This window comes from Erythrolamprus reginae, chromosome Z (genome assembly GCF_031021105.1).
Source record: "Erythrolamprus reginae isolate rEryReg1 chromosome Z, rEryReg1.hap1, whole genome shotgun sequence".
Classification (NCBI taxonomy): domain Eukaryota; kingdom Metazoa; phylum Chordata; class Lepidosauria; order Squamata; family Dipsadidae; genus Erythrolamprus; species Erythrolamprus reginae.
In genome coordinates, this window is record NC_091963.1 from 25,373,461 (window position 1) to 25,391,499 (window position 18,039).

Consider the following 18,039-nt stretch of genomic DNA (forward strand, 5'->3'; position numbering starts at 1 on the left):
TTAGAACTGTAATAAATATACTAGAGTACTATGAACAACACCCAGATAAGATGGCATCTTTAATGTTTTTGGATGCTCAAAAAGCCTTCGACAACGTTAATTGGATATTTATAAAAATGCAATTAAATAAAATGAGATTTGGCCCAAAATTTGTTAATCTAATAGATACCATATATTCAAAACAAACAACGAATATAATATTGAATAACAGTCAATTACCAATACTTGATATAAATAAGGGAGTTCGCCAAGGATGTCCTATATCACCATTGTTATTTATTATGACCCTTGAAACCTTATTAATTAAAATAAGAGCGGACCCCAGAATAAAAGGTTTAACCGTAGGAGATGAAATCTATAAACTCCAGGCCTTTGCAGATGATCTAATGTTTATAATTGAAGAACCGACTACAACAGTTCCTACTTTACTACAAACCATTGAACAATATGGAAACGTAGCAGGTTTAAAGATAAACAAAAACAAAACACATTATTTGACTAAAAATATGAACAAAACACTAGAAACTAAATTAGAAACTATTTCTGGAATAAAGACTGTAAAAAAGGTAAAATATTTAGGAATAAATTTAACAGCGAAAACAATAACATTAAAAAATGATAATTATATGAAATTGTTAGCAGAAATTAAAAAAGACTTAGCAACCTGGAACAATTTGAAAATATCTTTCTTAGGAAGAATTGCAACAATTAAGATGAATATTTTACCCAAGGTCTTATTTCTTTTTCAGACAATACCAATAAACCCAGGGGGTATCTTTTTAAAAACTTTAACCAACTTAGTTAAAAAATTTATATGGCAAGGTAAAAAAGCAAGGATAAAAATGAATTGCTTAGAAGATATTAAAGAAAGAGGAGGATTTGGCCTTCCAAATTGGAAATTATACTATCAGGCCGCCGCACTAACATGGCTTAGAGATTGGATAATCTTAGATAATAAAAGAACACTCGAACTAGAAGGACATGATTTAATGCTTGGATGGCACGCATTTTTATGGTATGATAAGGACAAAAACCATTCATACTTTAAAAGGCATACATTAAGGAAATACTTACTAGAAGTATGGAAAGATATAAAGAAGAATCATTTCTTAAGCATCCCAGATTGGTTAGCTCCCTTAGAAGCAATAACGCATCCAAAGTCTATAAAGGACAAGAAAATGACTCATAGATATAAAGAACTATTAAATGATCAGATGAAGCTTAAATCTAGAATTGAACTACAAGAAGAAGGGATAATAATAGATTGGTGGCACTATGCCCAGATCCGATCTAGATATCAGAAGGATAAAACTCTTTACATTTTTAATAAAAGTAAGAATTCTTTAACTACCTTAATAACCACTAACTCTACAAAAATGATAGGGAAAATATATAAACTACTTATTGCTCATAAAAATATAGAGTTGACTTTAAAAGATACTATGATAAGATGGTGTAGAAATATTGGTAAGGAAATAGATATAGACACATGGGAGAAAGTGTGGATTAATAATTGGAAAATGACTAAATCAGTTTCCTTAAAAGAAAATCAAATTAAAATGTTCTATAGATGGCATCTCCCACCAAATAGGATAGCAAAAATGTTTCCTAAAACATCCCCAATATGTTGGAAATGTAAGAAGGATATAGGAACTTACTATCATCAATGGTGGACATGTAGTAAAGCAAAACTATATTGGAAGATGATTGAAAAAATATTAAAAGAAATAATAAAACAAGATATAGACAATACCCCGGAATTTTATTTATTAGGTGTCACAACCCAGATCTATAAGAAAGAAATTTTTTATTTAATCATACATATATTAACTGCGGCTAGAATAATATATGCGCAAAACTGGAAAGGGGAGGAAATCCCCAAGGAAGAAGAGGTTATAGCTAAGATATTAGATTGCGCTGAAATGGATATGATGACAAGAAGATTAAACGATCAAGAGGATACTAAATTTTACGAAACATGGAACAACGTTTACAAATGGATAGATAAGAAAAAATAAGATATATCTTTAGTGGTTGTTTTTTCTTTCTCTTTATTCTGTATTAGTTTTTATCTAGATGATAACAATAGTAATATTAGTTTAAAAGGATTTTTTGATGATTATGATATAGCTATGTATGTATAAGTATAAACAATATATTAAGATTTTTGAAGTATAATAGTTGAATTTAGTCTTACTGTTTAGATTGAAGGTTTAACACTATTTTATTATAGTAATTAGGATTATATTAAAGGTATCTTTCTTTTCTGGTAACTATGTTATTACTAACCTTAATACCCACATTAAGATTTGTAAACTTCAACCCAAACTTATTAATCTTTTCTTTTTTTTTTTTTATAATAGTTAACACATATGTATTCTTTTTCTATATTTGAATTTATACTTTCATAAGAAGCGGGGGAAATACACCCCCACTTTATGTTCACTGTTTGTTTGTATTTGTTTGTCTTTTTATGAAAAATAATAAAAAAATTGAAAAAAAAAAAAAAGAAAAAAAAAAGGAATTTGTTTTGGTGCAAATGCTCTCAATGTACATAAAAGAAAAAGATACATTTGTCAAGAATCATGTGGTACAACACTTAATGATCGTCATAGGGGGTCAAATAATAGAATAGAATAGAATTTTTATTGGCCAAGTGTGATTGGGCACACAAGGAATTTGTCTTGGTGCATGTGCTCTCAGCGTACATAAAATAAAATATACATTTGTCAAGAATCATGTGGTACAACACTTAATGATTGTCATAGGGGTCAAATAAGCAATGGAGAAGCAATATTAATAAAAATCTTAGGATATAAGCAACAAGTTACAGTCATACAGTCAACATGGGAGGAAATGGGTGAAAGGAATGATGAGAAAAACTAGTAGAATAGAAGTGCAGATTTAGTAGAAAGTCTGACAGTGTTGAGGGAATTATTTGTTTAGTAGAGTGATGGCGTTCGGAAAAAAACTGTTCTTGTGTCTAGTTGTTTGGTGTGCAGTGCTCTGTAGCGACGTTTTGAGGATAGGAGTTGAAACAATTTGTGTCCAGGATGTGAGGGGTCAGTAAATATTTTCCCTGCCCTCTTTTTGACTCGTGCAGTATATAGGTCCTCAATGGAAGGCAGGTTGGCAGCAATTGTTTTTTCTGCAGTTCTGATTATCCTCTGAAGTCTGTGTCGGTCCTGTTGGGTTGCAGCACCAAACCAGACAGTTAAAGAGGTTCAGATGACAGACTCAATGATTCCTCTGTAGAACTGTATCAGCAGCTCCTTGGGCAGTTTGAGCTTCCTGAGCTGGCGCAGAAAGAACATTCTTTGTTGTGCTTTTTTGATGATGTTTTTGATGTTAGGTGACCATTTTAGGTCTTGAGATATGATAGAACCTAGAAATTTGAAGATCTCTACTGTTGATACTGTGTTGTCTAGTATTGTGAGAGGAGGAAGGGTGGAAGGGTTTCTCTTAAAGTCTACCACCATTTCTACAGTTTTGAGTGTGTTCAGTTCTAGATTGTTCTGGTCACACCACAAGGATAGTTGTTCAACTTCCCGTCTGTATGCGGATTCATGATTGTCTCGAATGAGCAATGAAGAAACAATAAATATTAATACAGATCTTAGGATATAAGCAACAAGTTACAGTCATACAGTTCTAAGTGAGAGGAAATGGGTGAAAGGAATGATGAGAAAAAACTAGTAGAAATAGAAGTGCAGACTTAGTAAATAGTTTGACAGTGTCGAGGGAATTATTTGTTTAGTAGAGTGATGGCATTCGGGAAAAAACTGTTCTTCTGTCTAGTTGTCTTGGTGTGCAGTCAGTGAAGGGCTACCAAAATTTTTGCTACCACACTGTGGGGCATGGCTTATGCAGGACACCCTGCATTTTCTTTCAACATCTTTCAGTGCAAATTGGGTGCTCTGGGGTTGATTTCTATTTTCTCTGCCCCACTGCATTCTCCCCCCCACATCCGCCAGAAAGTAGCCCACCCCTGTGTGCAGTGCTCTGTAGCGACGTTTTGAGGGTAGTAATTGAAACAATTGATGTCCAGGATGCGAAGGTATCCTTTCAGGGTTGTCAATTTTGTTATACAGTGTTCCCTCGATTTTCGTGGGGGTTACGTTCCAAGACCTCCCGCGAAAGTCGATTTTCCGCAAAGTAGCGGTGCGGAAGTAAAAACACCATTTTTGGCTATGGACAGCCAAAAACTACCCCCACGCACCCTTTTTCAAGGCAGCGCAAGGAGCTGGGCTTGAAATTAGGGCAGGGAGCGACGAAAGTGCGGAGGCCGGCAAAGATTGCTTTGAATGTCGGCTGCCCCCGCCCCCCCAGCGCCTCCCGCCCCCTCGCCGCTACCGCCCGCCCGCCCGATCCACCCCTCTCACCGGCTTTCTTCGGACACGGGTCCTCCTGCAGCAGCACTGGTGGCTACAGCTTCTCATCCTCCTCATTCAGCCGGTTGCCGCTCTGAGCGCTTTGAGAATGCCTGCCTCGCCCCTCTCACAGTCCCTTAGCTGAGAGCACTTTCGTCCCAGCTATCAGCGAGGGGGCTGCAGGAGAGGTGGGGCAGACGTTCTCACAGAGAGGGAGAGGGAGAAAGAGAGAGAGAGCAAGAGGGGGGAGAGTGGAAGGTAGAGAGAGAGAAAAAAATGATAGAAAAAGGGAGAAAAAAGAGAAATGAGAAAATGATTGAAGCAGAGGATGACAGGAAAGAAAGAGAAAGAGAGAGAGAAGTGACTCTTGGTGATGACGTATGACGTCATCGGGTGGGAAAAACCGTGGTATAGAAAAAAAACCACGGAGTATTTTTTAATTAATATTTTTTGAAAAACCGTGGTGTATAGCCATTTCGCAAAGTTTGAACCCGCGAAAATTGAGGGATCACTGTACTGCAGTATGATTCTACAGTTGTTAAAATTATTTTTTTTCTCATTAATCTACACTCAGTACCCCGTAATGACGAAGTAAAAACAGAATTTTATAAATGTCTCAAAAGTGAAGTGAATAAAGAGGTTCCTATATTGTCTAGTTAGTGGAAGTGTCTTAATTTCTATAGTAGAAATGTCAATGGGCCTTAAGCTGTAACTTCTACAACAAAAATAATATTTATAATGCATTGGACACTATTATGTTTATATATTAAAGATCATTGAAAAGGATTCTCTAGAAATAGCATTTGCTTAAGGATAATGCTTCCTTAAAAACGCATGTTTTACAATGTCCTATACTTACTAAGTTTTGGGGAAAAGTTGTGGAATACATAAATGTGAATGTGTAACAAAAAGTAACACTTTTACATATAACATCTTCTTGGATCTCATTCCCAACACATGGAATTTGACCATAGGTAACGCAAATAGATTCTTTGTGCCTTTATTGTAGCTAGAAAGATAATATTGCAGTATTAGAAACACAAATGTACAGCCCCATTTATTCAATGGATTGGAAACCTGATTATACTTGCTACTTATGAGCTATTTGCCTATAGACATAGAATTTCTATGGATACGTATAATAAAATGGTCTCATTTATTGAAAATATAGGTTAAAATCACTTATTATATCAGAAATACACCCATACACATATATATGTGTGTATATGTGTGTGTGTAACATATTTTTACTGAAAATGAAAGGAGACTAGTATAGATCTATTTCAAGCTATTGAGCTCTCTTCAACTAGCCATTCCTGTACTGGGATTTGAACCTAGGCAACCTGCCTATAAGGCAGTAGCTTTAACCTCTAAGCCACAGACTTTCCTCCTGTTTCAGCTGTGTGCTCCCTCCAATATTTGGGTCTACCAGGGTGATTTGACTGGGGGGAAAAAACTATGTGTGTGTGTGTATGTGTGTTTTTGTGTATGTGTGTGTTTTTGTTGAGTTACCCGGCATAGCCAAATATGGGAGGAAACTCACTGCTCCCTTTTGCCTTTCAACCCCACTACAGGGGCCATCTAGATACCAAACCATGTTTTTCAGCTGATAAAAGGGAATAGAGACTGTGGCTTAGAGGGTAAAAGCACTGCTTAGCAAGGCAAAGGCAGCCCAAGCTCGAATCCTAGAAGGGTATAGCTGGTTGACGAGAGCTAAGAGGTATATTCGGGTTTGTTCCCGTGTAGGATTTGGCAATTTCTGGCGACGTTTCGATGAGGTCCCACTCATCATCTTCAGGCTGGTGTTTCTGTCCTTGTTCTAAGGCGAACACTGCGAGACCTAAGCTGCCTTCCTTCTATAAATACTGGTGGCTGGGTGTGGTTTGATGGCTCAGCAATTGCCTGCTGTGTAGAAACTTCCTGGTGAGTCAGTGGGGTAACATCTGGGGTTGATGTAGCTGAAGTATGCTGATTAGTTAATGGTTGTTGATTAGGCGTGATATCCTGAGTAGTTGGAGCTTGCAGGCTACTTGATTGTTTTGCAATATGTGTTCTGAGTCTAGTTTCTGTTTTTATGGCTGGGTTACGTTTGAGGGCTGGTTTCCAGATGTCTGGTAGCCAGGAGGTATCATCCCGCTTGTTCATATTTTGTGAACAAAATATGAACAAGCGTCGCCAGAAATTTCCAAATCCTACACGGGAAGAAACCCGAATATACCAAGACCGTCATACCTGTACCCGTGAAAATCTACGAATAAATATATATATATATATATATATATATATATATATATATATATATATATATATATATATATGTAGATTGTTCTGAGTTCGGGTTTTGCCCTGTGTAATATTTTGCATGTCTATGCGACGTTTCGGCGAAATCACATTCACCATCATCAGGCTGAAGTTCCAATCTTTGTGTTGTTGTAAAATGGAATGTTAGCAACTGTCATTTCTTCCTAGTATATAGTGTGGGGGTGGAGATTTGTTTTGAATGTAGCAAATAGATTGGGTGATTATGTTTCAGTGATCTGATTGGTTGGTGTAATCATAATTATTAGAAGGAATGACATGGAGATTTTTATGAAGTGTTTTGTTTAAGGCTGATTTCCAAATATAAAATTCTAAAATCATAATTATTAGAAGGATTGACATGCTGATTATTATGAAGTGTTTTTTTTGTTTAAGGCTGTTTTCCAAATTTCTGGTATATACATTGCTTAAACACAGTGTATATATACACTGCTGAAAAAAATAAAGGGAACACTTAAACAACACAATATAACTCCAAGTAAATCAAACTTCTGTGAAATCAAACTACCCACTTAAGAAGCAACACTGATTGACAATCAATTTCACATGCTGTTGTGCACATGCAACTTTGTACAGAACAAAGTATTCAATGAGAATATTTCATTCATTCAGATCTAGGATGTGTTATTTGAGTGTTCCCTTTATTTTTTGAGCAGTATATATATATATATATATATATATATATATATATTATGCGACGTTTCGGTGAAATCACATTCACCATCATCAGGCTGAAGTTTTAAGCTTCGTGTTGCTGTAAATATATATATATTTATATATATATATTTACTAAATACAGTGGTACCTCGAGATACGAGTTTAATTCGTTCCGGACCTGGGCTCTTAAGTCGAGCAGCTCTTATCTCGAACGACTTTTCCCCATAGGAATTAATGTAAATAATTTTAATTGGTTCCAGCCCTCAAAAAACTCACAAAGTTAGTCTAAATTATGCAGAAAGACATGTTTTTAATGAAGAAATGTACATGTACATATAAATGAATAATGAAGTTTCTTTCACTTAACTTGTAAACTTTCTTAAACTTTTAAATTTACATATGTTCAACTTCTCTGCCACCCAATCCTGTAGGACAGAGGTCCCCAACCCTTTTTGCACCAGGGACCGGCTTTAAGCGATCAAGAGAGGAATGGGTGAATGAATGGACGGAGGGTGGGAAGGAAGGAAGGAAAGAGGGAAGGGACAGGAACAGAGGAAGGAAGCAAGGAAACTTATGAAAGGGGAGAGTAAGAGAGGAATGAGTGAAGGGAGGGAGGGAGGGAAGAAGGTGGGAAGGAGAAAGAAAAGAAGAAATAGAGGAATGGAAGGTAAAAGAGAGAAAGAAAAAGAGCAAGAAAGAAAGAAAGAAAGAAAGAAAGGGGGAAGGGACAGGAACAGAGGAAGGAAGCAAGGAAACTTATGAAAGGGGAGAGTAAGAGAGGAATGAGTGAAGGGAGGGAGGGAAGAAGGTGGGAAGGAGAAAGAAAAGAAGAAATAGAGGAAGGGAAGGTAAAAGAGAGAAAGAAAAAGAGCAAGAAAGAAAGAAAGAAAGAAAGAAAGAAAGAAAGAAAGGGGGAAGGGACAGAAACAGAGGAAGGAAGCAAGGAAACTTATGAAAGGGGAGAGTAAGAGAGGAATGAGTGAAGGGAGGGAGGGAGGGAAGAAGGTGGGAAGGAGAAAGGAAAGAAGAAATAGAAGGGAAGGTAAAAGAGAGAAAGAAAAAGAGCAAGAAAGAAAGCTGCAAGCACCCCCCCGAGCCCCCCAGGCCGGCTGCAACCTTTTAAAACACGCGCGCCGCTTCGCAGCTGTCTCCTGAAGCCAAACGCGGAAGTTAGCGTTTGGCTTCAGGAGACAGCTCCTTGGCGCTTGTATCTCGAATTTGGGCTTGTAAGTAGAACAAAAATATCTCTCCCCTCCCAGCTCTTATCTCGAGTTACTCTTAAGTAGAGCAGCTCTTATGTCGGGGTTCCACTGTATATATATTTATATATTTATAATATATATATATATTATAAATATATTTATAAATATATAAATATATATATATCTCTTCTTCTATTCTTTCATTGATATATTCTATTCCTATATCTTCCTATATCTTCTTTTCTATTATTTCTTAGATATATTTTACTATGAGTATCTCCTCTATAACCTTCATCATGTATTTTACTATGTGTATATTGATATATACCCACTAAAACCCTCATTGTGTATTGGACTTTTATATCCTTTCTTTATATATAATAACTCATGTCTATCCTCTTCAATATGTATTGTGCATTGGACAAAATAAATAAATAAATAAATAAAATAAATAAACATACACACACACACACACACACATATACATGAATATGCATAATGTTTACATTAGGTAATTATATATAGAATTGTAATATATGTCAATCACTGTAATGTCATTTTTTGTTTTGTATTTTCTTAACATACTTTTAAGCATTACGTAATTTTTAAATGTTTATGCCTTTGTTTTTTGTTTCTTTTGTTTTTCCTTTGCCTGTTATTATTTTAAAAGCAATAACATTATTATAGTAATTTTATTGAATACAATTAGACCAATAAAAACTAGCATGTTCAAAAGGTTGTTGAATAAGTAGTCGTTAAGCGAGGTCCACCAACATATTTGTATTTGCCTATGTTTTGAAAAAATATCAAAAATTAAAAATAATTCCAATAGAAAATGTTTGGATTCATCTTTTTCTGAAGTATATTTATTAGCATGAAAATAAACTGTAAACTTTGAGAGTTGAACCAAATGAAAGACTACGTAATGGAAAGGAAATCTTTCTTTCCACTGTTAATATTCACAATTTTCTTCTCATCTCTCCAAATTAGTTTGCAACAGTTTCTAAGCTATGTGCAAACTATTTAGCTGAAGAAAAACTGTGTTTTCTGCTGCTTTACCTGGAAACTAAGCTCTTAATTAAATATACTTTTATCACATACAGGAAATCTTTGCTGGAAAACATCCAAGATATAAAATGGCATAGAAGATTTTTATTAAAAACTGTTTAGTTATTATTGGTCCCAAAGCAATGGATAGGATCCGAAGGGGATGTCAGTTCAACCATCTGTGTTTTAGTTCCGTGTGGTTCCTGGCTGCTGAAAGCTTTCTGAGAAACATTTAATTGGACCCAAATAGGGATGAATTAATATCTGAGTTAGAGATACTGGCCCTTCTTCTTCAAGAAGCCTTCATAGAACACAACAAGGAGCACGCCTCTGGTAGGTTTAGAGCTTTGAGATATTCAAAAGAGCTTTAACTCCACTGGGGACATGCTCCTTTTGAGTAGCAACTGTCTGGTGCACGTGTGGAAAGTCATATCTTTCTCCGACCCACTCACGTTCTTTTCATTCTCCGGTGGATTTGGGCACCACTCTTAGTGGAAGCTGCCTTCAGTTCCTCATTTTCCCCCCTGTGAGTTGCCTTTTACAAAACATGATCTGGTTCTTCACAGGTGGAGTTATCCATCATCCCAGATGCAATGTTTTGTTTAAGTTTTGTGTTGACTGTCATATAAATTTAAGAAATAAATATTTAGCAAGAATACCACTTTGGTATGTATCTAATGTATCTATTACTTAGATTTTTTCCTTGTATGCATTATATTATTCAGATATTCTAGATCTTAATATTTGTGAAATGACAAAAATGTGTTTATTTCATTGTTGCTTTTCTTCAGTGGCAACTTACAATCACATCTGGAATATTACTAATCTTGTTGTTTTCATTGACAATTACTGGAGTTCTTTGTAGCTTCATGCCATTAGAAGTAAGTGAAGTACTTTAATTTATTTTGTCTCATAACCTTTTTTACCTATTTTACTCTTAATTTCATAAGGCATAAAAGGCTAAGGAAGAATACAACTATAATCATTTAGGCTTTTATACTTATGTAATTATGGCTGCAAATATTTTTAATTCTGGTAAATCAGACTTTGGTCTTCCAAATTCAGTTGACCACAATAATTTGGAGTTCATTTATTTATTTATTTATTTATTTATTTATTTATTCATTCATTCATTCATTCATTCAATTTTTATGCCACCCTTCTCCTTAATTTAACTGACACTGTCCCCCCCAAAAATGTTCTTTTCCCTGAAGTATCAGGACATGAGTTTGCAAAGCAGACATAGATCACTGGTTCTGTTCATTTTGAAAGTAAAAGACTTAGTGATGGGATTCAATTTTTATTTTACTACCAGTTCTGTGGCTTGGTGGGCTTGGCATGGCATGGTGGGTGTGGCTTGATGGGCATGGCAGAGAAAGGATATTATAAAATATCCATTCCCTCCCCACTCCAGGGGAAGATTACTGCAAAATCCCCATTTTCTCTTGATTAGCTGGGATTCAGTAGGCAGATAATAAATGGGGCCAGTCAGAGGTATTTTTTTACTGGTTCTCTGAACTACTTGAAATTTCTGCTACTAGTTCTCCAGAACTGGTCAGAAGCTACTGAAACCTACTCCGAAAGTAGTTTCAACTTCAATCTATGCCAAATCTTTAATCCATGGAAAATATCTGCCTTCTAGGGAATGGACAGCACTAAAGTATTCCATTATGTAGATGGACCGTTGAACTTACCTGAACGGTCTTCTCGATGCACTGCAAGGAGAGTCCAGGATGGGTAATTCTTCAGTCTGATTGGTAGGGACTGAGTTTAATTTAAATATTAGGCAGGTGCCGCCCCCCTTAGCCCTCCAGTCTAATTAAAACGAAGGAGCAGTAAAGTCCAACCCATTTATTGAACCATATGAAAAAACACCACAACTTTAAAGAAAGGAACCTTAAACCATAACATGGCCCCTGGTCCAGAACTGGGTGGGTCTGGACTCTCCTTGCAGTGCATCGAGAAGACCGTTCAGGTAAGTTCAACGGTCCTTCTCCAATGCACTTGCAAGGAGAGTCCAGGATGGGATATGCCCAAGAAAAAACTTAGAGGGAGGGAGAAGGCTGGACCAGTGGCTCAGCAAAGGAACAAACCTCCTGTAGGACCCTCCTCCCAAAAGCTGCTTCTGATGAAGCATAGGAGTCTATACGATAATGTTTTATAAAAGTTGAGGGAGCAGCCCAAGTGGCCGCCCGGCAAATGTCCTCCAAAGACGCCTGTGTCCTCCATGCAGTCGAGGTAGCGGCACTGCGGGTTGAGTGCCCCGTGATCCCCTGCGGTACAGGCGAACCTCTAGCTCTGTAAGCCTCCGAGATACAGTCACGGAGCCACCGGCTGATGGTCTGGGAGGAAACTCTGGACCCCATAGAGCGAGATGAAAAGGATACAAACAAGGCTTCTGAAGCTCTAAAGGACTGAGTCCTGCGAATATAAATTTTAAGTGCTCTCCTTACGTCCAGTTTGTGCCATCTCAACTCTAAGGGGTGAGTTCCATGTGTACAAAAGTCCGGCAGCACGATGTCTTGTGCCCTGTGGAAAGTGGTATTCACCTTAGGTAGGAAAGCCGGGTCTAGTCTAAGGACCACTCTGTCCGGGTGAAAGCGACATAAATCCGGTCTTGTAGATAAAGCCGAAATCTCTGACACCCTCCTGGCAGACGTAATGGCTACCAGGAAGGCAGTTTTAAGAGTCAACAGCCGTACAGAAACCTGTCTTAAAGGTTCAAATGGAGGTGCTGTGATGGAATGAAGCACCAAGGACAGGTCCCATGACGGGAAGCGATGAATGACTGGCGGTCTAAGATTAGCCGCCCCTCTCAGGAAGTCTCTTATCCATGGATGTTTGCTCAAGGGGCGATGACTGTCCAATGTAATGATGCTGGATAAAGCAGCCACATGCCGACGAAGAGTATTCGGGGCGAGGCCCTTGTCCAGACCTGCCTGCAGGTATGACAGAACCATAGGTGGGGAAGCCACCTGAGGCTCAACCTGTCGTATTGCACAGAACTTAGAGAAGGCCTCCCAAGTGGCCTGGTAGATCCTCCTAGTAGAAGGCCTACGGGCAGCCTGTATGGTCTCAATAACCGAGTCTGGCAAAGCTTGACTCCTCAGACGTTCCCGCTCAAGCGCCACACGGTTAGCTGCCACCACTGAGGCTCCGGGTGTGCCATGGTCCCCTGGAAGAGAGAGATTCGGTGGTCCGGGATCCGCCATGATGGAGCAATTGAAAGTTGCATCAGGTCTGCGAACCAGATCCGACGGGGCCAAAAGGGGGCTAGCAACAGCACCTCCGCCTGCTCCTGTAATACTTTCCGAATGACTCTGGGAATTATGGAAACCGGTGGAAACGCATATAAAAGACCCTGAGGCCATCTGAGGCGCAGAGCATCCACTCCTTCCGCTCCCTGGGATGGAAATCGGGAGAAGAAGCGGGGAAGCTGGGAGTTGAGACACGTTGCAAACAAATCCATAACCGGCACCCCAAACCTTCTGGTGATCTCCAGGAAGATCCCGGGTTCCAGCTGCCATTCCCCTGGATCTAGCGTCTGTCTGCTGAGCCAGTCTGCACAAACGTTCTCCACCCCCGAAATGTGTTCCGCTGAGAGCGATGCCAGATTGGCCTCTGCCCACCTGAAAAGAGACTCCGTCTCTGCCATCAGCCTCCCTGACCGTGTTCCCCCCTGTCTGTTGATGTGGGAACGCGTGGCCACGTTGTCGGTCATAATCAACACGTGCTGATCCCTCACCAGGTGAGCAAAGCTGTGGAGGGCCAGTGACACTGCCTTCAGTTCCAAGAAGTTTATGTTGACGTTGCAAAGGTCCTGCTGCGACCACAGGCCCTGAGCCATCTGTGAGGAAAGATGAGCTCCCCACCCCCGCAGGCTCGCATCGGTCGTCACCGTGAGGAATTCCTTTTCCAGAAAGGAGGAACCGCTGCTCAAGGCCTGAGACACCCACCACCTGAGAGATCTGCGAACCCTGGCATTGAGGAAAACCCTCCTGTGAGAATGGCTCGATTTCTGCTTTTGAAAGGGGAGAAGGAACCACTGTAATGGTCGAAGGTGGAACCTTGCCCACGGCAGTATGCCAATGCATGACACTAGCGTCCCTAGGAGCTGGGATAGGAATAGCAGACTTGGGTATGGCTGGCGGCTTAGTTCTCTCACCAACCTCCTGATTGTGGATTGCCTGTCCTGTGACAGGAAGACCTCGCCCAGTTCGGAATCTATCGTCGTCCCCAAGTGGGCCAGTCGAGTAGTGGGAGTCAGGTGGCTCTTGTCCCAGTTTATGGAAAAACCGTGGTCTTCCAGAGTCTGTATGGTCAATTGTAGGTCCTTTTGTGCACGATCCCTCGTCCTGGACAAAATTACGATGTCGTCTAAATACGCCATGAGACGTATCGACTGACATCTGAGATGCGCCGTAAGGACATCCAGCAACTTTGTAAAAGCTCTCGGGGCCGATGATAGGCCAAAGGGCATCGCCCTGTACTGGAAATGTGCTCCGGCGATGCAGAATCTGAGGAATTGCCTGTGAGGAGGAAATATTGGGACATGTAGATACGCCTCCTTCAGGTCTATGGAGGACATCAAGTCTCTGTGGCGGATGGCTGCCAGTATTGACCGGAGAGAGTGCATCCTGAACCTCCTGTATTTTACATAGAGGTTCAAGCGCCTGAGGTTCAGAATCAGCCGCACTCCCCCCGACGACTTGGGAATGAGAAAGATCGCCGAGTAGAAGCCCCTGCCTTGTTGTGTTAAGGGAACCTCCTCTATAGCTCCAATGTCCAGTAAGTGCTCGACTTCTTTGAATAGGAGTCTTCTTCTCTCCCCATCTGAGGGAACCCGACACGGGAGAAATCTGTGAGGAGGAGGGCAGAAGAATTCTATTCTCAGGCCCTGTGCAACTGTGGAAACCGCCCAGGTGTCTGAGGACGTAGTCTCCCATGTACCACGGAAAGCCATCAGCCTGCCGCCCAAACAACTGCTGTCCTGGGAGTCACTTCGCCTTCCGAAAGCCTCTGTTGCCTCCTCTAAAGGGGCGGCGGCCCTGGTATGCTCTATTCCGGTCTGCCTGGAAGGATCTGTCTGCTCGAAAGGATCCCTGGCTAAAGCTGCCCTGAAAATAAGGCCTCGACGCTTGTGTGCCCGTCGAGGAGGGCTCGGACCGAAAGGGCTGCCTCCGTTGATAGGGAGTGAACCTTCTATCCTGTTTCCTGCTGGACCTTGGCATGACCTTTTTCTTATCTTTATCCTCAATGAGGACATCGTCCAGGACCTCCCCGAACAGCTTCTTGCCTTTAAATGGGGCAGATGCCAGGCTCCATTTGGACTTAACGTCCGCCTGCCAGCTCCTGAGCCAAATGAGCCTACGGGAGGAGACCGAGGAGGCCATTGCGCGGGAAGCAAATTTGGCGGCGTTGATCGTGGCGTCCGCCGAAAACTCCGTGGCCGCCAGGAGCTTGTTGAGGTCCTGTCTGAGTCTGCTGTCCTCCGGATCCACCCTGGATTGTAGCTCTTGGATCCAGAGAATCGTGGCCCTGTTGAAGAACGAAGCCGCCGATGCGGCCCGAAGAGCCCAGGCAGACATCTGGTGTGTTCTGCGTACCACATTTTCCGCCCTCTTGTCCTCTGCCTTGAGACCCTCCTGCGACTCTGAGGGAACTAGGGCATTAGACACAAGGCTCGTCACAGGTTTATCCACAACAGGGAATTCCAGCAGCTCCTCCATGGCCTGATCAAATGTGTAGAACCTGCGATCAAGATTAGACGGTGCCTGGGCAGTAGCCGGGTTCTCCCACGGGCGTTGGATGGTTTCCCTGAACAGGTGGGAAGAGGGAATGTGAATTGTTTCCTGCTTGGGGAAAACAAACAGGCCCCCAGCAGGCTGAGCCGCCTCAGTCGACGTCGCCTGGTCTCCTTCACCCGCCTGATCAATGGTCATCTTAGCTTTATTCAATAGTACCCGGAAGAGGGATGATTTGAAGAGACCAGGAAAGATGGGCGGTTCAGGGGGCTGATCATCTCCAGACAGCTCATCCTCATCCCCACTGAAATTGTCTCTTGAAGACCGCTCTTCCTCCATCGAGTCTTCCCGGGAAAAGGCGGCGGGGGCAGTCCAGGGGTCTCGAGACCTCATTTGAGGGAGTCCCACTTGTGCCTGCTGGTGTTGCTGGGCACCCACAGCCACCCCTTGGGTATAGGCAGTGGCAAGGAGGTCCTGCACAGTCTGTGGCATACTCTGCCAGGCATCATTGGAGCTGCGCAGGCCAGCTGAGGTAGGAGTGAAGGTAGCAGCCGGACCACACTGGGCTGATGGAAAGGCTGGATAACCAGCAGGTCCCACTGCACATAGTCTCTCAGCCCTGGGTGTGGGTGTTGTCAGCCTCACCCTTTCTGGAGACCAATCCCTCTCCGTGGCTGTGCCTACCAACCCCGGATGGAACATGGGGGAGGCCACCAAAGGTGTGGGTTGAGTGGTAGAAGGAACCGGGCCCGGTACCTTCTGAGAGGCCTCCAACTGCCTCTCCAGCGCTCGGATGCGCTTCTCTGCTTCTCTCAGAGAGGCCCCTTGAGAGGTCTTGGTCTTCTGGGGCTTCTCTTTCGGAGTGCTAGGCCCTGCTGAGGACTCCTCCACCAGCTGGCTCGCCTGATCTGCCATGCTGTTAAATCTCTGGAGATTGCCTGTACGAAACAGCAAGACCGTCCAAAAATCCGTAACTGCTCTCATTCACCGAGGTGAAAATGACAGTTACTGCTTTCCTCTGCGCCTGCGTGTCACCAGGGCAGATTTCAAGTTCTATGCTTAGCGCGCCGAAACGGACCGCAAGCTCCTCCTTGCTGTCAAATTCTGACAGCTAAAAAATGGCCGCCGCCGGTTGCCTAGCAACGGCTGAAGCTTTCGGCGCGCAAACCTCCCTGTCGGCCTCACACAAGAAAGATGGCCGCCGGAGTCTTTCAGAGACGGCGGGAAAGCCTGCCAGGTTCCCGCCTCTCCTGGCTTTTAAAGCGCTTGCTTTCGCGCCAGATCGCTTCCACACGGGGGCGACGGGGGGGGGGCGGATGTCCTCTCCGGGCCTGCTGAGGACCCCTGGCGTCCTGGCCCCTGGTATTTTCGCCACGGGGAAGGGCGGACCCCCCCGCGGCGTCAACCGGCTCCTCTCCTCCGGAGTCTACCTCGGAGGTAGTTTCCCCGGGCGCTCACTCCTGAACCCAACAGACAGGCTCTGTGTGGGTTCCCAGAAAGGAGGAGCTGCAGTCCTCTGGATTAGACCCACTGGAGGTCTGAAACCCAGGGCTGTGTGAGGAGAAACCCCCCAGCTGCACCTGTGGAGAAAGGATAGGAAAAAAAGGCAAGTTAAAAAATTTTTTTACCACAATATTTAATTTAAACATTTAAATAAATTAAACAATTAAATAATCAATTAAAGAATTAATTACTACTAATAAACAACTACTCAAACCAAACCCTGTTGGCAGAGCAAAAAAACTCAGAGTCCCTTTACTGCGACTGAGTTTTTAGACTGGAGGGCTAAGGGGGGCGGCACCTGCCTAATATTTAAATTAAACTCAGTCCCTACCAATCAGACTGAAGAATTACCCATCCTGGACTCTCCTTGCAAGTGCATTGGAGAACATATGGATTTCGTTTTAAGGTTTTAAGGAATCCTAATTACTTTTGTTCCTGCTTAATTTTAATTCTAAGTTTTTATTTTGCAGTTGACGGCAGTATTTTATAGTGGCATTGGAACATTTCTTTTTGGCATAGTAAGTCTTTAATTTCAATTAGCTACAGATTGAATCTATATTACAAAGAATGAGAGGCAAACAGCACTGTGCAAGACTAAAACGCATTCCAGCTTATTTCTGTAAATATGACTTAAATGATTGTCTGAATTAGGTAATCAAATTTATGCCCATTTTGCTTAGTTTTTAATGAGTTTTTTTTCTGAATACAAATCTTAAGATGATATCATTGCATTAGAAATTCTAATAATAATTACCACAAAAAGGTATTACGGTATTTTATTAATAGAGAGCTTTACTACATTAAAATATTAAAATCACTTAATTAGACCTTCAAGGGTTAAGGTGATAGAAACAGTTAATTATGCAAACTGTTAAGCTGGATAATTTGAAATAAATTGTATCTTCAGTGACAAATGAAACAAATATTTAGTAACACGAAGGCAATAACTGAATTTTTCTTTTCTTGTTTTAAAAGTACCTGTTGATCGACACACAACTAATGCTGGGGAAAAGGCATCATTACCGACTGAATCCAGATGAATATGTATTTGCAGTATTGAATGTCTACATTGACATTCTAAATTTGTTTTTATTTATATTGAGATTTGTTGGTTTCATGAAGTGAAAAGCATGCTGAATAGGTTCAATAAAGAAGACTGTACCAAAGTAAATGTTTCAAGAGAATTTCCAGGCAGAA

The 18,039-nt window shown here is 41.4% G+C and overlaps 1 protein-coding gene across 1 annotated transcript in view; it reads left to right on the forward strand.

Moving 5' to 3' along the window:
* The window catches only part of LOC139153776 (protein lifeguard 1-like), a 49,846-nt gene extending 31,807 nt beyond the window's left edge, over positions 1-18,039 (forward strand). Inside the window, exons 7-9 of the mRNA XM_070728158.1 lie at positions 10,387-10,476; positions 17,313-17,360; positions 17,818-18,039. Coding sequence (XP_070584259.1) covers positions 10,387-10,476; positions 17,313-17,360; positions 17,818-17,967 — 288 coding nt within the window. The 3' untranslated portion in view covers positions 17,968-18,039. The remainder of the gene's footprint in view (positions 1-10,386; positions 10,477-17,312; positions 17,361-17,817) is intronic.